We start from the raw sequence: 26,188 nt of genomic DNA on the forward strand, positions 1-26,188 counted from the left end.
TTGCTCAGTGGAGTTGGACAATAGCCGCGTTTCCACTATCGCGCCTAAAGCGGGCGAGCCAAGGCCAGTGGGGTTTCCACTGTCACTTCCGGGGCCTAATCGGGCCAAAGCGGGGCTTTCTTGGGGCCAGCGGCCGGCCTTTTTCGGCCCGCCGAATACCTTGGGCCAAGGAGGGCCAGCTGGGGCTTCGGGGGGGAGTGAAAGGAGAGGTGGCCAGTTTTCTGATCGCACATGAGTACATTCGCCAAACAAATAAAGAAATAAGGGAAAGAAAACACCTGGCCTTATAGTCTGGGGTCTTTTTGCGTATAATCACCCTTACGTTTCCCTTTTAAATGTAAGGCTGCTGCATAAAATAATAAAGTAGCTAGTTTTAATTTATAGTGACGTTTTTTGCTGCGTCCTCCTTTATGTTTCAATAGCGCATAATAATCTTTACACCATATTAAAAACACAGCAGACAGTAAAGGTTTTCGAGAGTTTTTGTCAAGTTTAAAATGTTTGTTTGTGCGTGTTTAGATGCCTGTATATGTGTGTGAGACCGGGCAAGAGCGCTCCTTCACAGCTCTGTTATGCCGCGAGCGGCTTTTTTCTTTCTTTATTTTGGAGATAATACACAATATAAATACAACAGAAAGACATAAAACTTAACAAAATACGTGCCTACTTTCGTAGACTTTAAACAATATATTGTCATATCTTGATAAACTATATTAAAATATAATTTAAAGAATTACAAATATCGGATATATATAATATCACATTAAATAAATTAACCAATATAAAATAAACAAAAGCTAGCTATAACAATGTAGGTAGCCTATATACAATACATAAATCAAAACGTTTTAAAGCCACATATAGCCTAACTTTCATTTTACAAAGACCTGTCTGGAAAAAAAAGATTTTCGATATTTTCTAAAAACAATAAACACAGGAGAAGGTTTGAAATATTTATATAAAGTAAATATTTATATAAGTAAATATTTATAAAGTATTTGGATACGATGATATTAATCAAATCGCGCAAACAGAGCATTATTTGGGTAAGTGAAAGCAGAATCTCCTATACCTTTTTTCTGTCACTCAGTCCTGCGCAGCGCTCGCTGCTTTAAACGCATATGGGGGAAAGTCCAAACACAAAATGTGTTCTATATTCTCAAACAACTGTTTATGTTTTTATATGACGTGGTTAAATTTATAAATGAAACTTTAAATGAAGAGTTTTAGTGAATAGCCGAGCGCAACAAATATGGCTATATTTTATTAGGCTACTCGCTCTTGTGCTGAAAACTTTACACGACTTCTATCAAAACGAGGATGTTAAAAAATACATGCCATATTGAGTTATAAAGGAGAATTTCTGTGGCTTTATATTATGGATGTGTGCGCTCTCTGTGTTGGGTCCCTGCGTTAGTGGCGAGAGCACTCCATGCACAATGCAGTCGGTCGGCGAGTAAACAAATGTAATGAATGGAAATACACAGGTCTGTGCGTATAGACATTTCATATACTGCTGTACAGTAACGTGTCATTTGTTTGTTTCGGTTGTCTTCATTTTAATGGTTTCGTTTCGTGATGATTCTATGGTGTGCTTTGTCTGCCTCATTCCCGCTCAAGTGGGCGGGTTGTGTGACGTTTGATTCGGGGACGTTCTGTGGGCGGTGTTTGTGTGACGCGCTGTGAGCTACTAGCCGACAATGGAAACGCGACATGATTTCAGCCTCATTTCTAAACCTCCCGGGCTATTGGCCCGGCCCGGCCCGATTAAAGCCCTGGCTCGCACTGGCCCGATAGTGGAAATGCGGCTAATGAAGATCCGACAAGGAACTGAACGGCTTGTGAGGGCAGTAATGTTGACCTGAACAGGGGCCTTCTACAAGTGACCGCCTAAAGATACTGGAATCATCATCATCATTAAAGGCATTAAAGTTCTTATAGACTTTAGCAGACTCAGGCAAATTCTGCTTTCATTCCGCCCAAAACCCAAGCTGGGCTGTTTTGGCCCAGGGTATCTGATCAGGCCCCGGAAGTGACTATGGAAACTTGACTGGTCCTGGTTCGCATTGGCACGCTTACATAAGTTGCGAGAGTAAAAACACAGCTCTTGACTACATTCCCAGAGCTTGTGTTCACCTGGGTTTGACCTATGCATTTTAACTGTGACAAAGAGTGGTGTTTTTACAAGTGACTGTCTGGTTAACACTGGAAGATATTAGAGGGTAGTATTCACATGAACTGCAATCAGAGCCGGCCCAAGGCATAAGCAAACTAAGCGGCTGCTTAGGGCCCCGTGGCCACCAGGGGGCCCCCCAAGAGTGCTTGAAATTATTGAGTGACTTTCGTTTTAGTTTAAGTTGTGGATTAGTGGTGGGACAAAATATATGCCCATTTATAGTTTTATTTCTGACCGCGATACATACTCAGGCGCCATGATATTACCTAAATTTACAAAAGATCTGATTTAATTAATCAATTTTCCACACTGACTGCAGCAGATAACCGCTTTAGCTACAGTACACCCCGCCGCCACCAGGTGACGCTTCCTGTAATGGCGGATCATTAGACATACATCAGCGTCATGTAAACCACTGCAGATGAGCCATTGCAATGGTGAAAATCTCAGGCATACAGACACTTTCTTCTGTCCAAGCTGGGCCAAGGTATTTGTGTATTTCAGACATCCAGCTCTCCCGAATTTGCCACTAGTTTCTTTCTTACAGACGCACTTTCACTTCGCTATATTGCTCGCGCGTGCCCGCGGCCAGTGCAACTTCTTATGTGCTCAAACTTTTTAACTCCGCCAAAATATATAAAGATATCAATAGGACATGAACATTTAATTAGAAGGGCCTTATGTTTATTTGACTCTTACAGAACTTGTCAAAGGCTTGTAGATGGTATTTTGGCAAAAAAATATTAGGGAAATTAAAAAACTTAAATAGATGAGTAAATAACTAATGTTCTCCATGCAAAGCTGAAAACATACGTGCTTAGAGGAGTCTGTGCTCACCTCTCAGAGCATTCTGATCAGTTGAAAAATAGTGGGAATACATACATTTTTTATTAAAAATAAACCAGGGCTAAGCACAAAATGTTTTCATGTTTACATAAAATTAGTTGGTCAAGTTGTAATTAGTGTTTTAAGTTTACAGAATGCAATAAATTACTATTTTGACAGTTTTTTTCTTAAATGCACATTGCACTAAATTGGGATTCTGCTGCTGTGGTAGATGCTCTTCAGTCATAAACTCCTCACTGCACATCAGCATTTTTAAGCTTGTTTGACAGATGTGCACTTGTTTTACATTGTTGCAATTCTATAAATTCGTGTTTATAAAAGAAATTCATCATACATTTTTGATGCATTTTCCCCCTTCATTTACCAAAATTGTGATATATTGTGGCTGGTTTTCTTGTAATCTATCAACATATCGCAGAATCACTGATATCCTGATTGAAGCAGCAGTGCCCGGAACAGCAGCAAAATGCTTTTTCATGAACTTAATGATAAAAAATAAGCCTCTGATTTATACAATTGACAGTTGGTAAATACACTGCAAAAATGATTTTCTTTCTTATAGTTTTTGTGTAATTTTTAGTCCCAATATCTAAAAATTCTTAAACCAATAAACATTTTCTAGACAGACTTGATTCAAAATTTTGTGAATTTTTCATTAAAAAAGCTCAATAATCTGCCAATTAGTTAAATAAAAAATATTGTTTTAGGTTTTAAATATGATTTTTTTTCTTATCTCATTGGCAGATTAATTTGTTTTACAAAAAAAAAAATCACTTAATTTAGAATTATTTCTGAAAACTGAACAATTTTTGTACATATTAACTAATTTGATTGATATGCGAGTGTCTAGAAAATGCTTCTTGATTTAATTTGATTTTAATTTAAATAGATGTTTTAAGTTATTTGAACTACAAAATACAATATGACATTTTTTTCAGTGTTACATTTATATCCAATAAAAAATTTATCTTTATTGTCACTATGTTTGACTGTTTGGCAGCGTCTTGTGCCTGAATAATAATAAAAATAAGTATGTTTTTGGCTACTTCCAGCTGCTTTTGTTTTTGCCAGCCCATATTATTGTTTTGTGTCTAGTAGGGATGTAACGGTATCAGAATTTCACGGTACGGTAATACCTCGGTATGAATGTCACGGTACGGTATTTATTGAATCATTTACAGGAAAAAAAAAACTTTTGAAAATACTCCAAAAAAGTGCCAAAAGTGTCAATGACATACAAATTAGCCATCTATCTGTTAGCTTTGAAACAGGAACTTCAATTTTAATAACAAAAAATTATTAAACCATGTAAAAAAATAAAGTTTCAATTTAGTATTGTTAAAAATTCATCACATTTAACATTTAATCACTCACTTAGATAGAGATGGGTTTAAAGGAAAATTATCATATAACTATAATCTGGTAAAAGCTGGTATCTCTGAGTATTTACAATGTCCCCTGCAACAGAAAAAACCCCTCTCATTTGGGACTGAGGATTCTGGGACAAGAGAGATATGACTTGGCCCATGTTGACAGCAGTGGGGTAACGTTGTGCATTGTCTTTCCCCCACTTGAGAGGACAAACCATGAGTGAGATAGAGATCTCTTTGCGGTACAAGTCAATGTCTGCATCAATCTGAACAGTGTGCTGTGTTTCTGCAGTCCCCATGACTGTTATTAGTCGTATTCCCCAACTTGCTGGCACGTGCACACATAGGGCTCAACCTGTGCAGTGCACATGCCCTTTTTAGTCTTGGATAGAAAATGCCCTTCCAAAACGATCAAAAGTGCCCCCGCGACGCGACACAACCTCCGTCCAGTCCAGCCCTTCAGTAGGCGCGCGATAACACCTCTCTTGAGTATGCGCGCTCAACCCCCCCTCGGCGCTTTACAATACGCGCGCCACAACACAGCTGATCAGAACGCGCGCGACAGCACCGCTATTCAGCACGCGCGCGGCGACAACACCCGCTTTAGGTTCGATCATTTCCATCTTTTTTTCATCTCCGCTACTAGCAGCACACTCCATTTCCGCATTACTGGATCTGTAGCGACAACAGACCGCAAAGGATTATGGCCACGCCGGGGCTGATGGGAAATGAAGTTCCAGCTACCTCCCGTTCGCTTCATTCGCCTGAGCAAATTTTCTCAGAAGACCTATAGTTTTACCGAGTCATGCGACTTCGGTAATATCGAAAAAATTTAATATTGCGGTATGACGGTATTTACAATACCGTTACATCCCTAGTGTCTAGTTATTTAGATTTGTGGCAAGTAGTCACATAAAAAGTTGGATCAATAGGAAGTTGTTTCGGCAGAATAATATTTAGAATTGTCTTAAAACATATATTTTATCATGTAAGCAACATAGCTACAGCGAATAAAATCGATAATGTGTGTTTTAAATTTATAGTGTGCGAATTATCAAGGATTGATGATAATTTGTCATATTGTTTGCACCAAGGGGCCCCCAAATAAAATCTTGCTTAGGGCCCCCTGGGCCCCCGTCCTCTTTGCTTCAATGAATCTGCATTATTCTGGCAAATAATACCTTTCATGCATTAAATCACATAAATTTCACTTAAAGTGTATTAAATAATATTGTTTAATACCCAGTTGTTTGAAACTGCTGTTTAAAAAAAGATTATCAAAGTCCTTGTTAAGATGATCAGTTTGTTAAAATGTACATGTTCTATTGTATATTATATGATGTATTATCTATTGTGAGATTGTTGTTAATCTGTTTACTGTATGTCTCCACATTGCTGAACAGGCTCCACTAATTTGAGCTAAATTTGATTAAGTTTTACTCAATCCATACTGGTTGAATTTAATTAATAATATTGCTTGTAATCTGTTGCCTCAATTTTATTGTGTAGATATAAAGCATTATTTTCTGATTACCAGGCTCCACACATTTCATGTTAAATCTAAATAAAAACATTGAGTAGTTTTCATTAACATCCTGACGGTTTTTCTGTTAAATTAAATTAATATTTTTGTTTAAAATTTGCTTAAATTTCTTTAAGTACTTTTTGTGGTTACTCAATTTAAATGACTAATTTTAAATAAGATAATTTGATTAATTATTACTCAATCCATATATGTTGAATTTAATTAATAATATTGCTTGTAATCTGTTGCCTCAAATTTATTGAGTAGATATGGGGTATTATTTTTTACAGTGCAAATAGACCCCCAATTCAAGCTATAATGGCTAATGACAATTTGGTTAAAATCTATGAAAAAGAAATTAAATTCACTAAAAATTGGCAAGAAATATTTAAAAAATATGATTTAACAGAATCAGTATCAATACTGAGATGGTCAGCATTTGACTCCACATTCGCCTTAAACAAAATAGACACCAGTTTTAATGTTTGGAATAAGCAGGGACTTATAGCATACTGCACTTTTCTACATAATGGAAGTGTTCAAAAATACATAATGTAAGGATTCAAAAATGAAAATTAATTTAGTGATCATGACTTTCATAGAAATTTACAGATAAGACACAAAATTAAAAACATTAGAAACGGCAATAAAAACTAAAATAATAGTCTTCTTACAGTATTTATTTCAGCTTATAAAGGAGCCAACATAACCAAAATAATTACTAAACTATATAAAAGTCTACAAAACAATAAATTAGAGAACACATATAAAAATTAAATGGGAAAAAGAGTGCAATATTGAAATTACTGAGGAAGAGTGGAAAAGATTTTTTTTAAAAACACAGTGGAAATCAATATTTGTCTTCATTCTAGAGGGAATTTGGTTGGAAAAACATAATTCGTTTTTCATCACCCCTGAGCAAAAGAGATACTTGAACAAAAAGCCAGTCTGCTGGAGTTTATGTGGTTCAATTGAATCAAATCAATTATATGTGTTCTGGAAATGTTAAAAACCCAGGCATTTTGGCAAGAAGTTTCATAAAATGTTTAGAAAATGTATTCCATATCCCCATCGATTTTTCTTTCTCAACTTTATACTTAGGCCTAAAACATCCTATGTTAGAAGAAAAATCTGACAAAAACTGCTGAAAATTTTGCTGATAGCCTGTAAAAAAGCCATAACAAAAAATGGTAACAGCTTGAAATACCTCAAATTAGTGACTGGTTTGACATAAGTTAGGAAATCTATAAGCTGGAGAGGCAAACAATGACCCGTCGTTTACAGACTGAGGAGTTAAATTAGACATGGAGAAAATAGGTAAAATATATTCTGCCTTAAGACCAGATTTATTATAGAATGCATGAATAGTCAGAAAGATGTGAATTTTATTTTGTTTATGTTGTGTATTATTTCTAGTAATGTGAGAAAACATAACAGAAAGATAGAAAGAAGAACACTAGCTATTTTAAATATTGTACATTTAAGATCCTAAAAGTACCATCCTCATAGTTACAAATGTACATAGTTCAGGTAATAATAATAATAATTAAAAAAAAAAAAGATTGACTGCGTGCATGTCACAATATAACAAAAAAGTACACAATTGAATTGTGACAGAAAAGAAACAAATTAATTTTCTTATGTTTCTTTTTGATGATATACAAAGCAATTATGAGTGTAATTTTTTTCTTGTTTCTTATAATGTCCTTAAATCAATAATGTAACTTCCATTTTTATAATGGAAATATTTTGTATTTTATAATTTCATTTATATCAACAATTTTGAGAATCTTTGATTGTTTTGTGAATACATTGTGGAAAACCCTATCTGTCTGTGAATTTGAAAACTGAAATAAAAAATGAAATAAAATAAAAAGAATATTATGTTTAGAAATGCGTAGAAAAAAACTGCTCTCCGTTAAGCGGAAATTGGGGAAAAAATAAACAGGAGGCAAAAAATTCAGGGGGGCTAATAATTCTGATTTCAAATGTATAGATATATTCCACTGTCTATAACGGCACTTTTTTTCTAACTTCTTAATAGTCCAACAATAAACACAGCTTTAAATATATTGTTATATTTTGTTAAAAAAAATGTATAGCTTTGTTTTATTGTTTTGGAGATTGGATTACTTCTTTTCTGAAAGTTAAAGAAAACTATGACTATACATGTTCTTTACATGGGCTTAAATCAATATACTTGTGCTTTGTAAATGTGTAGATAATTTTGTGGAATTTGAAAATTTAACTTGCACCAGCAGATTAATAAACCATGTCTACTGGCAGAGAACGCATTTAGGATTTTTATTCAGCCTTTCAAATGATTTCTTCGGGTGTTCTATGTAGCATCATTTTACAAAGCCAAATCATAATGTTTTTAATTCATATTATGAAATATTTAAAAACAGCTAATTTAAATAAACAATTGCTCAAGCTTGATAATATATGTAGTTATGTAATAAAATATATGTACATATAAAATATTTGTGGATTATCATTACACAGACGAGTGGTTGCCTCTCAAATTTGCTATAGACTGTGAAAAGGCAAATAAACACATAGTTCATGATGTTTTTTTGTTTTTTTTTTGTAGTTTAATAAAAAATGGCCCTATTAAAGTACACATGTTGTCACTTTTTGCTGTCAGTAAAAATGTGCAACTATTTTAACAGCTCTGTTCTATTGTTACATATGCTTTTCGACAGATCTTTAGAGAGAAAATATACAAGGCATGGCTCGTAAAAATGCTTAATTGTTTTTAAATTATATATATATATATATATATATATATATATATATATATATATATATATATATATATATATATATATTAGTGCTGTCAAAATTAACGCGTTAACGCATGCGATTAATTAGAAATAATTAATGCGTTAAAAAAATTAACGCAGTTGCAGTTTTTTTTTCCTGTTGTGGCCAGGGGCAGAACGGGCAGTTTCCCTCTGGGTCAACGTACTTTTTGGGCCGGGCTGATCATCTTCCTATGATTTGATTGGCCCATAAAACACTTAGCAGACTGTCATGTTTTTCTCCCAAAGTGATTGACGAGCTGTCACGCTCCGAAAGTAAGATGTTTCTTTTCCGGACAGAGCAGCCATGTGACATAATCTGCAGCCCATTGGTCCTTTTATTTATTGGCATTGGGCTGACTCAATCACAAACTTCCATGTTGGGCTTTGTGTAACGTAGGTGTGTATTCGTCAAAATAGTCAAGAGTCACGCCTGTTTGTTACGCACGAGAGAGCAGAAGCGGAGAGCAGCCTTTTGCGTCTCTGCACTCTGCAGCGTGCAGCGGACCACAGATCAATTCCTGTCTATTCTATCTAGTTACCGATCTGTCCATATAAATATACTTTTTTAAAATAATTTTTTTAACTTTTAATCTGCACAACGGCCCGCGGCAACTTCCCTCCTTAACCTGCAAGTCTTTATTTTACAAATTATAAAGAATGTCTGCTACTCAAGCTCTATGAGGGGTGTCAGTCATGTGTTTTAAGATGCACTCGGGCAGAAGACAAGTGCATGAGATATCATGACATTGTGTTTTTGATTGTCAGCTTGATGTAGGCTTATAGTGAAAATAATATTTATACAATATGGTTATAATAATATTTATACATGACCAAACTAGTGTACAAATTAAGAAACTTTTTTTTTACACTTAGTTTATTAGTTCTGCCCAAACAAATATTTGTTGCATTTTTTAATTGTTTAAGATCATTTGATTGACAATGTAAAATATTTTTAGCTACGTTTGATGTTTCATTGTTAAGTTAAACATTTTTTAGGGTCTCTGATACATTGCTTTTATTATTTATCTTTATTTTATTAATTAACATTAATTGTGTGCATCAGCAGGCAGTTTTTGTCATGATCATTATTTATTGGCTCCCACAAAACCCATAGGCACCCACATTTCCAGTGTGAATTATAATTTTATTTTAATAATAAAATATATATATTTTTTTTTCATTTGTCAACTCTCGTTATTTCCTATATGCCAGGGCTGATTATTTTGTCCCAGTCCAGCCCTGCAATTAGTACAATTGTTTGTATTCAATACTTTATTATTATTATTATAATTTTTAATTTTCCATATCTGCAATGCCTGTATTTCCGCATTTTTTTGCAGTCCACTTAGAATCCAACATGGAAATCAATGTTTTCTTTATTGGCATTGATTGTTTTGAAATTTAAATGGCATTAACATGCCTGTGTTTTAATTTCTGTAATAAATATGGCTGTCAAGCCAGGTTCTTGATGGTTTATTGTGGGTATGTTGTTTACATGAAGAAATCTGTGTTACAAGTTAAACAAAAATTCAAATAATAAATTATATTTTGGATTTAAATAGTATCCGTCTTGTGATTACCTTAATTCTACATTAGAATAGCCAAAATTACAAGTTTCAGATTAAATGCGATTAATCACGATTAATTAAAAAAAAAGTGAGATTAATTAGTTTTTTTTTAATCGATTGACAGCACTAATATATATATATAAAAAAAAAAAATATATATATATATATATATATATATATATATATATATATATATATATATATATATATATATATATATACTTTGATGTAAGGGAACATTTTTTGTCTAAAATATTAAATTTAAGAAACATTAGCAGTTACAAATTGAAGTAGTTTTTTGGTTTAAAGTGTCATTAAATTTTAAAGTAATTCAGTCTTTATTATTATTATTTTGTGATTAGTATCAAAACAGAAACAAACAAGCAAACACCAATATATACAATATCTTAGATTAAAAGGAACTAGAGTTTACAAATTTATGTTTTTGTATAGGAGGGGTGCTGATTGTTTCTGTTGTTCTTTGTTTTTGTTTGTATTGCAAAAGAAAGAAAAAAAAGATGACCTTTTCTAACATCTGTCTACATCCCTAAAATATATTTAAAAAATATTTTTTAACAGTATTACAAAACTGATAATTCCTGAGTTAGTTTAACACCAGTACATACAAATATTTATTGATTTAGTGAAATGAACACACCCATAGTTTTCAACACACTCAAATTCCTTGCAAATCCAACTCTATAATGGCAATGTGTGAATACTAAATAACAATACTATGATCTGCTTAGTTTAGCTATTTGTTGAGTTTCTTAATATGGTTTGAACTTTTAATTTTTTTTTATTTATCATTTAATGTGTTCTGAACTATTCAGCCCTAGTGATTACCACTATAAAAGCACAAGTGTTCAATCAGGTCATTTGCAGTTGGCTGTCACGAATGAGCTAAACCTTGAAGATGCTTCTCTTTCTTTACACACTCCTGCTTTTCCATCACCTTCACACTAAGGCTGGAAACACTCTTTGCCGAATAATGGGAGACCCTCAATATCCACTGCTTTCCACAGATGGAGACATAACTATTGGAGCTCTTTTTCCAGTCCACAGCACAGAAACATTGCCTTCATTTGAATTTACAAAACAACCTCAGCTTCTATCATGCTCCAGGTTTGTTTCATTTCAAATATTAGAGCAGATCCAATATCTATTTTAAACAAAAATGCTTTCAGGATTAAAATAATACCCACAAATGAATTTGGTGTATCAAGCGTGAATATGCTATAGGGAAAGTCACAAAATAATTAATTATATTTTCAAATTATTTAGTTAAGCCTATATATTTAGCCTTATATATCTTTTCTTATTTCATATTGCAGTGTGTACCTGAGAGATTTTCGTCTGGCACAAATCCTGATCTTTGCCATTGAGGAGATAAACAGAAGTGTACAATTGCTACCAAATATTTCAATTGGTTATAGAATCTATGATACCTGTGGTTCAAGACAGTCTACCATGAGTGCAATTATGGGACTAATGAATGGTCAGGAGTTTGGAGCAGGTGAGAGATGTAATGGACGGTCTCCTATACATGCAATCATTGGTGAATCAGAGTCTTCTGCAACAGTGATACTGTCCAGAACTACGGGACCTTTTAAAATTCCAGTGGTAAAAAGCAATACAATTTTATTAATGTTTTCTTTAGTTTTTAACAATCACAGATGGTGGTATCACTGTTTTCTGTATTTTATTTTTTTTGCAGATAAGTCACTCAGCCTCATGTGAATGTCTCAGTAATAAGAAAGACTACCCATCATTCTTCAGGACTATGGCTAGTGATTACCATCAGAGCAGAGCACTTGCTTATCTAGTTAAGGACTTAGGCTGGTCTTGGGTGGGAGCTGTGAGCAGTGACAATGAATATGGAAACTATGGAATGTCCATATTTCTGAAAATAGCCCAAGAAGTGGGGATTTGTGTAGAATATTATGCCAAATTCTACCGAACAGAGGCAGAAAATCTCCATAAAGCAGTGAATATGATTAAAAAAGGCACAGCAAAAGTAATTGTTGCTTTTGTTTCACTTCCAGAAATGGGCATACTTGTTGATCAGTTAAGCATTGAGAACATTACAGGACTCCAAATGATTGGTGTGAAATCATGGATAACTGTAAAAAGTTTCATCACTCCAAGCAGCTTTCATGTGCTTAAAGGGTCATTGGGGATTGCGGTGAAAAAAATCAGTGTTGAAGGCTTTGCTGAATATGCCATTAACGAATTTTGGAAAAAAGGTTTTCCATGTTTAAAGAGTGAGGTTAATTCATCTCGATATGCATTAAGTTGTAGCAGATATGAGGATCTCTTTGTGCTAAAATCAATCAGTGAGGATGTGCCTGAACAAAGATATGCAAGCTACGTGTACAAAGCAGTTTATGCTGTGGCACATTCATTACACAGTCTATTCAATTGTAAAGAACACGAAGGTTGTGAGAAAGACCTGACAATACAACCACAGCAGGTAAAACAAACAATTGGTGAAATGAAATGGATAAAATGAAGAAAAATGTTTTACTGCCTTAGTGACAATGCTAATACTTTTCATTGGCAGGTTGTTGAGGCTTTAAAAAAGGTCAAGTTCACCATAAAAACAGGGGATCATGTGTGGTTTGACAGCACTGGTGCCGCTGTAGCCCAATATGATGTTGTAAATTTACAGCTGGACTCATATGGTTCAACACTTTTTAAATCAGTGGGATACTATGATGCTTCATTGCCCCCTGAACAGCAGTTTGTGCTAAACACTACAAACATCATTTGGGCTGGAGGAGAGGTATAAGGCAGTAACCCATTTTTTCTATAACATTTGAACTAAACATCACAAAAAAGAACACAGGATTATGTTACATCACTGTTCTTTGGTTTAAAAACAATTTACTACTCCATACCATGCCATCATGGTGTAATCAACACTACACAATATATCTCAATTAATCAGAAGTAGTTAAAACAACTTAAACAATAAAAAAACTCAAAAAAATTGTAATTTATTAAATTCAAAATAGCTCTCTTTTGTTTATTTAGTATTATGCCAAATTCAATGCAAAAGAGAAAGACAATCTCCAGAAAGTGGAACACACAATTATAAAAGGCACATATACACATTATATACACTGTTCACCCTATACACAACACCCTAATTTTCCAATTTTGACTGTAACGTAATAAGACACACCTTTTTGCAAAGCTGCTTTGGAACAATAATTATTGTGAAAAGCGCTATGCAAATAAGCTTTATTTAAACAGCAAAACTGAGTGTTGCAGAAATTAGGTTACTTTATGATGAGTTAACAATGCTACATATTTCAGGCCAAGGTTTGGTTAATTCAAAATAGTTATTTTTTTACAAAATCATCTCTTCAAGCAGAAGGTGAGGTCCGTGTGCAGTGAAAGCTGTCCTCCAGGCACCAGGAAAGCTACACAGAAAGGAAGACCTGTCTGCTGTTATGACTGTATTCAATGTGCAGATGGAGAAATTAGTAATGAGACAGGTAATATACCTATTTTACAGTTCCACAAAAAACTGGTTAGCTGCTCATAAATGAATTTTTAACTCTGCTTCTAATTAGTGTAACTTTCTTTTCAGATTCGAATAATTGCAAACAGTGCCCAGAGGAATACTGGCCTAATACTGAGAAAAGTAAATGTGTGTTAAAGATTGTAGAGTTTCTTTCATTCACAGAGCTTATGGGCATCGTGTTAGTTATTTTTTCACTGTTTGGGGTAACATTGACTGTATTGGTGACCTTCCTGTTTTACAGCAAGAAGGACACTCCTATAGTAAAAGCCAACAACTCAGAGCTGAGCTTCCTGCTCCTCTTCTCACTGACTCTGTGTTTCCTCTGTTCACTCACTTTCATTGGCCGTCCCACTGAGTGGTCCTGTATGTTGCGTCACACAACATTTGGGATCACTTTTGTCCTCTGTATCTCTTGTATTCTGGGAAAAACAATAGTGGTGTTAATGGCTTTCAGAGCTACAATTCCAGGTAATAATATGATAAAATGGTTTGGTCCTGTACAACAACGACTCAGTGTTCTTGCTTTTACGCTTATACAGATTCTTATATGTGTGGTTTGGCTGACAATTTCACCTCCATTTCCAAGCAAAAACATTAAATATTATAAAGAAAAGATTATTCTTGAGTGCAGTCTGGGTTCTACTATAGGTTTCTGGATTGTTCTGGGCTATATTGGCTTGCTAGCTGTCTTGTGCTTCATTTTGGCTTTTTTGGCTCGCACATTGCCTGACAACTTTAATGAAGCAAAATTCATCACATTCAGTATACTCATATTCTGTGCAGTATGGATCACATTTATTCCAGCGTATGTCAGTTCTCCTGGAAAATTGACTGTAGCTGTGGAGATATTTGCCATTTTAGCCTCGAGCTTTGGCTTACTTTTTTGCATATTTGCACCTAAATGTTACATTATCCTGTTCAAGCCTGAACAAAATACAAAGCAACATATAATGGGAAAAACAATATCCAAGAACTGAGAAATAAACTAACATTTTCTCTAGATTGTTGTTTTTTTTTATTGATTATTAATTGACAAAATGTGTCCCCCAAGTCCTGTTAATTAAGTTAACCAGGCAATTTAGGTTAATTAGTTAAGTCATTGGATAACATTGGTTTATTTTGTAGCCAATCCAAAAAATAATGGGGGTGGCATGGTGCCTCTGTGGTTAGCACTGTTGCCTCACAGCAAAAAGGTCACTGGTTCGAGTCCCAGCTAGGCCAGTTGGCATTTCTGTATGGAGTTTGCATGTTCTCCCTGTGTTTTTGTGGGTTTCTTTCAAGTGCTTCGGTTGGTCATAGTGAATGTGAGAGTCTATGAGTGTTTCCCAGTACTGGATTGTGGCTGGACGGGCATCTGCTGCATAAAGCATATGCCGAAATAGTTGGCGGTGGCAACCCCTGATAAAGTGACTCAGCCGAAGGAAAATCATAAAATTAATATATAAAATGGGTGTTACGGTACATATATTTGTCCCAGACGGTTCGAGGCTCGCGGTTCTGTTTACCTTTTCCCACAACAAATACAATCAGTCCAGATGTACAGTGTCTGCTAGACAGAAAAGTTCACAGCAGTGCAACAACTGAAGAGCCATTTTCAAAGGATGCTTGATGGTGTCTGAAAACATGACAGCAGTTTTCGGTAGTTGTTCCGTTATTTTGCCATTGTCATCCCAACTTTCTAAAGTTTTTCTGATTGGTCCATCCACTGCATGGAAATTGACAAGTATGTATGACAAATGAGGACTCTTGTGGGTGGAAACTGAAATAAACATGCGGTGCTGCAAAAGACGCAAGTGTATAATGGTCATTCACGTCCATCAAACAATGAAAATATAAAATACTGTCTAATTATGTGAGCGCGTAAGTCAGTCTGTAAGCAACTGACTTATCTACTCACACACACACACATAACTTGTTTTCCGCTACACCTGCTGATATGAATGGCACAACACTAGCCTTTTCTTCAAAATAGATTTCAGCCTATTCAAAATTAAAATTCTGTTCAGAAAAGCAAATACCCATTTGTTTTTATTCCTGTTGCACCACACTCCACAAGGAAATGTGACCCAGAACCGAGGTATGTATCGAACTGTGACTCCTGTGTACTGTTAAAACAAATGCATTTGAAGACATTATTTATTCATTCATTTTCTTTTCGGCTTAATATCTTTATTAATCTGGTGTCGCCACAATGAACCACCAATGTATCCAGTATATGTTTTACGCAGCGGATGCCCTTCCAGCTACAACCCACCACTGGGAAACATACATACACACTCATTCACACACACATACACTACAAATAATATAGCTTACCCAATTCACCTATACGGGATGTTTTTGTACTTGTGGGGGAAACTGGAGCACCTGGAGGAAACCCACGAGAGCATGAGAATAATGCAAACTTCACACAGAAAGTCCAACTGACCAAGCCGAGGCTCGAACCAGCAATCTTCTTGCTACCCACTGTGATGCCCTAGAGGACATAATGCAGAGAATTTTATTAGGCGGCCATTAAGGTTATATATTTATGTAATGCTTGCATCATGTTACTGTTTGAGTGTTTCAATCATTTATGTATGTAGTGATAATTTGTCTGTGTAAAGCACTTTATTTTATTAATTAAAAGTTTAAAAGCAGTTTTTCAGACTCTTCACGTTCACCCCCCAACCACGCTCTTCACTTTCACCCGCAACCCCCGACTTACCACTCTTCATTTTCATCCACGATCATCACCACCGACCCCCACCCCCCTTTTTCACTTTCATCCGCTTTCGACAAAAAATTAAAAATTAAACACAAAAAATTACATGAATGACGTTAATCGAATTATATGCTATAACTGCATGTAAATGGGGTCACGGAAATTGGGATCAGGAACTCATGTAAACACCTTAATCATGTTATTATCTTATTCATTCATTCATTTATTTTCTTGTCAGCTTAGTCCCTTTATTAATCCCTTCAACTTATCCAGCACGTTTTTTTACGTTTTTCCAGCCGCAACCCCTCTCTGGGAAACATCCACAAACACTCATTCACACGCACTCATACACTACGGACAATTTAGCCTACCCAATTCACCTGTTCCACATGTCTTTGGACGGTGGAAACCGGAGCACCCGGAGGAAACCCATGCGAATAAAGGGATAACATGCAAACTCCAAACGCCAACTGAGCTGAGGATTGAACCAGCGACCTTCTTACTATGAGGCAACAGCAATACCTACTGCGCCACTGCTTCGACCTTGTCTTATTCAGATTACCACAAATAATTTGACTACTAAAGTCTATGTAAACATTGTCATTGTCTATCTCCCCTGTGTCTGTGTTGCAACTGTGAAAATCAGCACGTGCATGTAATAAAACCACCCTTATCATACAAACCCAAACTAGAGGTGTGGAAACACCCTGCTGAGACAGGGTGGGGTTTCATGGCCCAAGGTTAGAGACTGACACAAGTTCGGATACAGTCAAAAGACTAATTGCACTCGCACTCACATTACATTCGGGCCTTGGCACGCTTATGTCATCGATAATACGCTGTTCAGTAAGCGCTTTAGCTCAGCACAGTGGACATTAATTTATATTGTTTTAGTCGTTTGGGAAGCGGTGATGCAGTCAAATATTTAGCTGAACAGATCAGCCACATTTGACACTCATAAACAATCATAAAGTCCGTGTGCTGCAGGAATTGGAACAGGAATTGGTTTAATGAAGGTGCAGCTGTTGTGCAGTGAAGGGTTTGCGTCCTCAATAAACTATGACTGTTTGTGTTTATTGAATAGTAAGAATGATTAATTAATCCATATAAAACCACCCCTTAAAAGTCACTTCTCGCTTTCAGTTTAGGGCTCTGGCGCATTTTGCACTCACACACAAGCGCACCATGCCAAAGCCCAAGTGAACCGTGCTCTGGCACACAAGTGAATCGTGCCTGAGCCCAATTCAGAGCACTCACACTGCTCAAACGGGCCTGACACGGTTAGGATAGCATAGTGTGAGTACGCCCTTAGACTGCTTTATTCTTGAAAATGTATGTTATTCATAAAAGCAAGTTTAAATAGTTTTATTCAGGCTTTTATATGAAACATTATGTAAACTAAACCTAATGTGTCATTGGAATCAGGAGAAGAAATTGTTATGATTTGATTGGATGTTTTCTTTAACAGGTGCAGGAACTCTTGTAGAGTTACATGTTTAGCAACATGTAGGTCTTTCTCTCTGTTTGCATTTCGCATATTTAGCATACTTTAACAATATTTATGCAGGATGTTACACAATAGAATGGATGAAGCAGTTTCTTAAAGCTTAATAAACTAAACAATAAAAGGACCAGCCTAAAATCTAAACTAAACCTGGCTGAAAATGTCTGGAAATCTTGGTAAAATTATATGGAAACTGGAAGAAAAGTGGAGCAATATTACATCAAAGCTGCGTAAAGAACTGAAGAGGGTGAGGAGTGTAAGGAGAGCCTTGAGTGTGGAGTTAAGGAGGGTCTGGAGACTTTATGTCAGCAGGCACTGGTGGGTCAGAAAACCCCAGTGAGTCAGGAGGCAATGGTAGGTCAGGCAACACCAGTGGGTCAAGAAGTTCTGGGTTGTGGCACTAGCAGGTCAGACAACTCCTGTGGGTCTGAAAGGTCTTGGGTCAGGAAGCTCTGGTGGATCAGACAAACTCAGTCAGTCAGGAGTATTTTGAATCAAGAAGCAAAGAGAGGTCACAAGGCTCTGGCAGCACTGGGAAGTCACACAGCTTTGGCAACAATTCGGACTTTATTGGACCCAACCTTCAGGGGAATCAGTAGAATCTGGCATCCACCATTTCGGGGGATTCTAGAGGGTCTGATACTCGTCATTCAGGGATTCTGAAATCTGAGGAGGCAGCCAATTGAGAAACTCAATCAGCAGCACACAAATGGTGGGGATTCCATGAAGGTAAGATTGAGTGGCCGGACTGATGGAGCATGGAGCATGTGGAGTCACAGGCAAATACACAGGTAGGTCAAGCATGATTTACCTGTCCCTTTCTAGCCCCTCTAGGTTCTTTTTGTCTGTTGCCATGTGTCTTCCTCTGGCAGGATTAAACTGATGTTGGTGTCTAGACCATTCCAAAACATAAAGGGGAATACATGGAATAAAGAGAGGTGAAGGTCTAAATGTAGCCAAAAATATTTTGTTCTTAGAATTTTTAGATCTTGAACTGATAAAAAAAATGCAAAGCAATGGTTTGTGTGTTTTCTTAGAAAAAAGTCACTGTTTTAAATTCACATATATTACAGGATGCAATAAATTAACAGGTGATCAAAAGGCATTTAGAAATACGCTTTTCTTAAAACTTTATATATATATATATATATATATATATATATATATATATATATATATATATATATATATATATATATATATTAGGGATGTGCGGAGCAGCCGGCATTTGTATCTGTATTTGTATTTGTTGAGGAGGGAAAAGTATTTGTATTTGTATTCGAGTAAAATTCAAAATGGCGCAAAAATATATATTTTTTTCTATTACACTTCTAATTTACGTTATAGTGAAAGTATTGTTTAATTATACCCATTATATAAATTATAGACATGCAATATTGGTTGTTGTTTTTGAACATGTGACAAGAAATGTCATTGAATAGAAAATAACATAGAAGCCATTATCTCATCCATGGGTAAACAAACAACTAATAAAATACCATTGTGAATATTATGAACCCCACCACCACTGTTCTTGTTGAAGGACACTGAAAAGACAGAATAAAAACAAATAATACTTCAAAAAACTGTTCTTCTTCTGAAAGAACTTCTTTCCAATGGACAGAATTCCAAAAACTAAAATTAACTAAATAAATCTAAATAAAACCCTGCCTGGGAGATCTGGCAGAACAAAAGTATTCTATATAATACTAAAAGATACAGCCCTGCTATTGTCATCTGTCTGCCACAAAACAGACACAAAGTTTTTTTTTTTTTTTTTATGTTTGAAACTGACTTGCTGGGACAGAATGTGGCTGTGTTGATGGTTTGGTGCTTGTGGAGGATTTAGCAGAACATAGCTGTGCTGATTGAGGGGAATGATGCTTGTGGGGGGTTCACAGACAGTATCAGGAGAGGATGCTTTTAGTGCACTTGATAATACATTACATAGAAGGTTGCGCGGTGGCACAGTGAGTAGCACTGTCGCCTCACAGCAAGAAGGTTGCTGGTTCAAGCCCCGACTGGGTTCTCACCATGTTGGCGTGGGTTTCCTCCGGGTGCTCCGGTTTCCCCCACAGTCCAAACACATGCAATACGGGTGAATTGGGCAAGCTAAATTGTCTCTATTGTATGTGTGTGAAAGAGAGTGTATGGATGTTTCCCAGTGCTGGGTAGCAGCTGGAAGGGCAGCCACTGCGTAAAACATATGCTGGATAAATTGGTGGTTCATTCCACTGTGGCAACCCCAGATTGATAAAGGGACTTAGCCGAAAAGAAATGAATGAATGATTATGCATAGAAGATGTTGACAGATGTTTAATATCTCTGCCTCTGCTGATTTCACTTTTGCACACATTATACAGTATCACTTTGTTTTAGTTGCAGCTCCACTGACTGTAAAATTCTTCCACAAAGAACATGAAGTTTTTTGTTTTTTTTTTGACTGGTGGAGGACCAAGAAATGGCTCACTCTTTTTCTGGGTGCCCAAATGTATTTGAAGAGTTTCAAGTTAATAAAAAGTGACGGCTAAAAAATGCAGCGTAATGGAATATCCCGATCAAACTCCGCTACAAGTGTATAAACTGGATCTGGAACCCAATTAAGGTACAAAAATCTATTTAACAAAAAAAGTGATGCAGTGAAGTATTTTTTTTCGCTCAGCCGAGCTTTCTCTGTCTGTTGCTAAGGAGAAGCTTGTGCCAGACACCTTTTACCTCCGCCCCGCCCTCTGACTGCGGACTGAGCGTCTCTATCTCTCTGTCTCTCTCTCTCACTCACTCACTCACTCACACGGGCATGCACTGTGGTCTCATGAGGAAATGCTGCTTTTTGATATAATGTTTTTCTTGCTCCCGAATACAAATAATTTTTCAAGTATTTGTTCGAAATAAGTATTCGTAAAAACACGCTATTCGTGCCTTTCCGAATACCGTATTCGGGTTCGGCTCCACCCTTTTTATATATATATATATACAGTTGAAATCAGAATTTTATATATATATGTATAGACAGTTGAAGTCAGAATTATTAGCCCCATTTATTTTTTCCACAATTTCTGTTTAACAGAGAGATTTTTTCAACACATTTATAGACATAATAGTTTTAATTTCTAATTTCTGATTTATTTTATCTTTGCCATGATTAAGTAAATAATATTTTACTAGATCTTTTTCAAGAAACTTCTATACGGCTTAAGGTGACATTTAAAGGCTTAATTAGGTTATTTGGGTAGGTTAGGGTAAATAGGCAAGTTACTGTATAATGATGGTTTGTTCTGTAGACTATCGAAAAAAAAATTGCCTAAAGGGGCTAATAATTTTGTTCTTAAAATGGTGTTTTAAAAATATAAAACTGCTTTTATTCTAGTCAAAATAAAACAAACAACACTTTCTCTAGAAGAAAAAATATTATCAGACATACTGTGAAAATTTCCTTGCTCTGTTAAGTGAAGTTTCACAAACTAATTTCGAGAAGAGCACGTGATATGATTGAGCACAGCTGGCCACTCATTTGTAATCAGTAATAATCCATCCGAGTGATCCTAGCTTACTATAAATGGATCACTTTCTGCCTTTTATCTTCATTTTAGAAGACCACAAGCTATGAACGCTTTATAGCAATCTAAGCTTCGCAAACCAGCAAATCAGCCAGCCAGCCTGCCAACAGACTAACCAACCAAACATCCAACTAACCAACTAAATATATCGACCAAAATGGACCAAATCAGCAACAATAACAGCTCTATTCCCAACGCTGATCCTCTCCCTAACCCCTTTACACTCTCTAGTATTCCCCCCCTCTTCCTATCACCAAGCACTCACTCTCTCTTCCAGCACTGATCCAGCTCAACATCCCACTGTCCCTTCACAAATTTCTTCATCACGCCCCCATACACCCTTCTCACAACCACCACCCATCTTGAATGCTGCAAAAAAACTTATATTATCAGGTGCTGACATAGATCTTACTACACTTCTTGCACCTATTACACCACCTACGGCAGAACGACAGGTGAATTGCAGATAATTCACACTCACGCTCAATATTAAAATACCTCTCAATCACAAACCCTATCTTTAGCAGAATTTCAGGTAGCTTTTTTCTAGATTCACTGCAGGGCTGATAGTGGAAAAAATTCCTGAGCCTGAACTTTTTTTCCTTGCCCCTGAGGTGAGTAGGGGTGGGGGTAATATGTATGCAACGCACTTTTAACACATAACTTGTGGGCCCCTGGGCCCAAATATATTAACAGCCTATGTGTAACCCTGATCATCATTATTGTCAAGTGGCTCTTTTTAGACACATGCCAGTAATGTCAGTGACACATGCCAGTGTCAGTGATCTTGTGACATGTGCCAGTAGGTGTCAGTATAAGCACGTTATAAGCACATTAATCTTATAAGTCTCTTTGCTTTAATATTTAAAAATCATTAGGCAAATGACACCTGTTATCTTACATGCATAAATGTTATGAGTTTTCAACATGCATTTTATTATAACTTTTTAAAGGATATTATTTAAAATACCTTAAAATGAAAATAAGTTAAATAATAAAATAAATGAATGAATTAAAAACATAGAGAAGTCCATATTGTAGGGAACAAAGGAACTGCCAGGATGCAATAATATACAGTACAACAGATAAGTGTAACCCCTTCCATACATAAGCATGCCACAATAAATTTGACTGACATGTACTGTCAAATGACTATATTACGTACGGAAGTATGACTACGAATACATAAAATAAATGCGTTTAAATTAAAACATCGTGGAGTAGCTCAGCAAATAAACTAACTTGCGACGCGATAAATTAGGTTAAAAGTCGCGTAATGATTAAATATGGTTTTGCTCGTGTTAATTAATGTCATAAGCTTCGCCGGGTGTCGATGTCACTGCAGTGACATGCAGCGCGACACTCTGAGTGACACAGGTCACTACACATGCCACTAGCGAGTGACACATGACAGTGGAAAACCGGACTGTGCCAGTGTCATCTGTACGTCAGATGTCGTGTCACTCCATGTTAAAACTGCTACTGTGAATCCGCGTTCAAGTGCACACAATAAGCTAAAACTCGCCCCAAGCACCGGCAAAAACAAATAACAATGAATGTGTCGAGGAAAGAGTAAGGACATATCTTAATTATTTATTTATTATTTTATTTTATTATTTTATTTATTATTTTAATTTATTATTTACTTATTCTGAGTCAGTGTCGTAAAGATCCTGACTGGCAATCTCCTCTTGGACTCGCCTTTAGAAAGAAATTCATCTTTACGGATTACATGAAGGAGTTTTTTTGTTTTCGATTTGTTTTATTTCGTTAAGTAATAATTTAAAGCTTTCTATAAATATATTTATTATGTCTGTGAGGCATATACATTTTGCTTCATTTTGTTAAGCGCTCCTGTTCAAAAACCAGACGACAGAAAGCGCATCATTTTGGTTTTCTTTATTTTATAAAAACGCTGTAACGTTTTTTGATGTATTACTCGTACTTTGTGAGCAAAAATGACGGATAACTTTAAATTGCTCCCACTGAAAAAATGCAAGTGATTGCTCTGGCGCCTCGATGTCCTGCAAGCTTTTCATAAGCAAACTATGCGCCTAATAGCACACATTCTTTAACGTTTAAGCTACCATTGTTTTATACTTGAACTGTTTTATATCTTTTATTTTAGGCAAGTCGTGATGATCTGAGAAGGCAAACTGATCAAACAGACAATGATGGTCTTCCGCTGGGCGCTGTTCGTTAAAAAAAAAACTTAATTTTAACGAATAAAAAATGCTCCAAACGTTTTTCTAAATAAGCTGAATAAAAAACGAAACTAAATATAAACACTTTGCCATTAGGCTACATACAAAACTGAACTATTTCATAGCTGAAACACTAAGTTGTTTAAGGAGAAGGGGGAAATATATTTTTGTCCCGTCTATTGCTTCACCGTTATTTCGAGAATAAACCCAGCGTAAATATGCAGATGTCATTCCCAAAACATATCAGCGTATATGTGCCGAAAACGAAAGTTTCATACAAATTCTGAATGGATTATAGCCTGGAAAGTGCAAAGCACGCTCCTCTTATTATCACTAAAAAGCGTCACTAATCTTAGTTCATAGAGATCTCACAAAGATCCGTTATAATTTATAAAGCTCTCTAAATTACACAATTAATCTTTTATTTACATGGCGTCTACACTCAAAAGATGATTCACGAGCACACAAAATGGCACTTAATAAAAACCAATCCGCCGCTTTCAGCAGTGAGTGAATTCTGTGAATCTAGAGAAATGACAGATCAATATCCGTGAACCTGATTTTTTTCCCCCCGCAGCCACAGTACGCCGGAAATCCGGCGTGGTGCCAGAACGCTATCACCCCTGTTCACTGACATTATTTGCTCTGTATTTCCCCATAGGAGACGCGAGCTGATCGACTACATGGCCATCATCTCGGAGCTCGCGCTCTCCTATGGGGGTATGCATTTCTATGCATATCACAAAATATTTTCCGCCAAATGCGCTATCTGAGTAACTCAGTGGAATCAGTGTCCTTACTGGGGGCTTTGGACACTGATCTCCACAACAGGGATTTTCTAGGTTGCCGCAATCTCTCCTGCGTGGTCTGCAATTCCTGTCTTCACCCTACCACTTACTGTCCTTTTATTATTCCCTCCTCAGATAAAGAATCTGCTAACCCAAGATCCACTAGCTATGTTCCCCATCCTTCTACTTTAGCAATCCCTGCTCTACTACCTCCTTTTTCCTCCTCTTCCCAGAGTTCTTCTTCCTCTAACCCATGCTTCGGTTTCAATATTGGCAGATGCTTCCGTCACCCCTGCAAATTTCCACATACATGCAATTATTGTGGTGGAGCGCACACCCGAGTAGTTTGCCCAATCCTAAAAGCTAATAAAAAAATCAAGAAATTACTTATCGACTCCTGTCAATGTGTCTCAACTTGCATCTCAATTGTTTTCACCCTGACGCTAACTTTTCTGAATTTCTCATTTCAGGTTTATCCTACGGATTCCATCCAGGCGTTTTGACCCTGCCCTCTTACAACCTCGCTTGTCCTAACCTACAATCCACCATCGCTGAACCCAGAGTTGTAGACCATCAATCAAAAAAGAGATCCCCCCCCCATTCAGCTCATTTCGTATTACACCTATCGGTGTAGCCACCAGAAATTTTTTTGACCAAAAACACCTCATAATCGATCTATCATTCCCTCATAACTCCCCATTTTCAAGTATCAATAGCTTAATCAAATCAGACCAATTCTCGCTCCATTGCCACGATATCGATCAGGCAATATCCTTAAACAAATCAGTTGGCCGTAATGCATGGCTCGCTAAAGTTGACATTTCCTCCGCATTTAAAATTATGCCTTTACATCCCGATTTCTGGCATTTGGTCAGCATTAATTAAAGATCCAAATTCTACTTTGCAGTCCATTTAACATTCATATGCAAAAGTAGCCCCAAAATAATCAACATGCCTTCGGAGGCTATATGTTGGATTCTCGCTAATAATTACGGCGTGTCGCATCTCATCCACTTACTAGATGATTTTCTCATCATTTCCCCCCCTAGTGAGCCACCTGCCAGACATTTAGCGATTACTCAAAGTCTTCGCTAATATTGGCATCCCTCTAGCAGAGGAGAAAACGTCCGGCCCTAGCACTTCTCTAGAGTTCCTAGGCATTAAGCTGGATTCTAAAAACTTTCAAGCATCACTTCCTGAGTAAAAAATTGACTGAATCATTTCCCTGTCATCCATCTTCCTTGAGAAGCAAAATTACACAAAACGCGAACTCCTGTCCATTCTGGGACACTTGAATATCGCTATGCGCATAATTCCTCAAGGACGCCCCTTTGTCTCTCACCTTCTCCAAACCGCAGCCTCCATTAACAGCTTAGAAGAAGCTATCCTCCTTTCCGAAGCTTGCCGCGAGGAACTCAGCCTGTGGATTTCCTTCCTTATGTAGGAACTCATCGGCATTTTTCAGTGGTCAACACAAGTTGAATCTGAAATCTTGGGCATCTCCAATGGTCTCATTCATTGAACTAGCTTGAGGGCTTATACCATCAGGATAACAGAGCGCCAATTGATTTCGGGCTCCTCTGACCAGTACTTCTCCGCAGATGTTC

The 26,188-nt window shown here is 36.4% G+C and overlaps 1 protein-coding gene and 1 long non-coding RNA gene across 3 annotated transcripts in view; one reads left to right on the forward strand and one right to left on the reverse strand.

Annotated features, from left to right (window-relative positions):
* Positions 1-337: 337 nt before the first annotated feature.
* Positions 338-26,188, reverse strand: part of LOC147832882 (uncharacterized) — a 67,347-nt gene continuing 41,496 nt past the window's right edge. The window contains exon 3 of the long non-coding RNA XR_015515109.1: positions 338-1,808. This is a non-coding gene — a long non-coding RNA (uncharacterized LOC147832882). The remainder of the gene's footprint in view (positions 1,809-26,188) is intronic.
* On the forward strand, positions 11,174-16,597 carry olfcg3 (olfactory receptor C family, g3). Of its 2 annotated transcripts, none has more exons than XM_087291350.1 (6): positions 11,174-11,417; positions 11,627-11,915; positions 12,010-12,765; positions 12,856-13,077; positions 13,672-13,795; positions 13,891-16,597. In XM_087291350.1, exons 1-6 carry the CDS (start codon positions 11,209-11,211, stop codon positions 14,799-14,801), a joined length of 2,511 nt encoding a protein of 836 aa, XP_087147476.1. In that variant the 5' UTR covers positions 11,174-11,208; the 3' UTR covers positions 14,802-16,597. The 2 variants fall into 2 exon arrangements, with proteins under 2 accessions (XP_087147476.1, NP_001103412.1); NM_001109942.1 differs by having other exon boundaries at positions 11,209-11,417; positions 13,669-13,795; positions 13,891-14,801.

The sequence above is a fragment of the Danio rerio genome, chromosome 18, assembly GCF_052040795.2.
Source record: "Danio rerio strain M-AB ecotype USA chromosome 18, GRCz13ab, whole genome shotgun sequence".
Taxonomy (NCBI): domain Eukaryota; kingdom Metazoa; phylum Chordata; class Actinopteri; order Cypriniformes; family Danionidae; genus Danio; species Danio rerio.

Coding starts and splice junctions, on each gene's coding strand:
- olfcg3 (NM_001109942.1), top strand. CDS start 11,209: ATGCTTCTCTTTCTTTACACACTCCTGCTTTTCCATCACCTTCACACT. Junction 12,766..12,855: donor TGACAATACAACCACAGCAG/GTAAAACAAACA, acceptor TTTCATTGGCAG/GTTGTTGAGGCTTTAAAAAA. Junction 13,796..13,890: donor AGAAATTAGTAATGAGACAG/GTAATATACCTA, acceptor CTTTCTTTTCAG/ATTCGAATAATTGCAAACAG.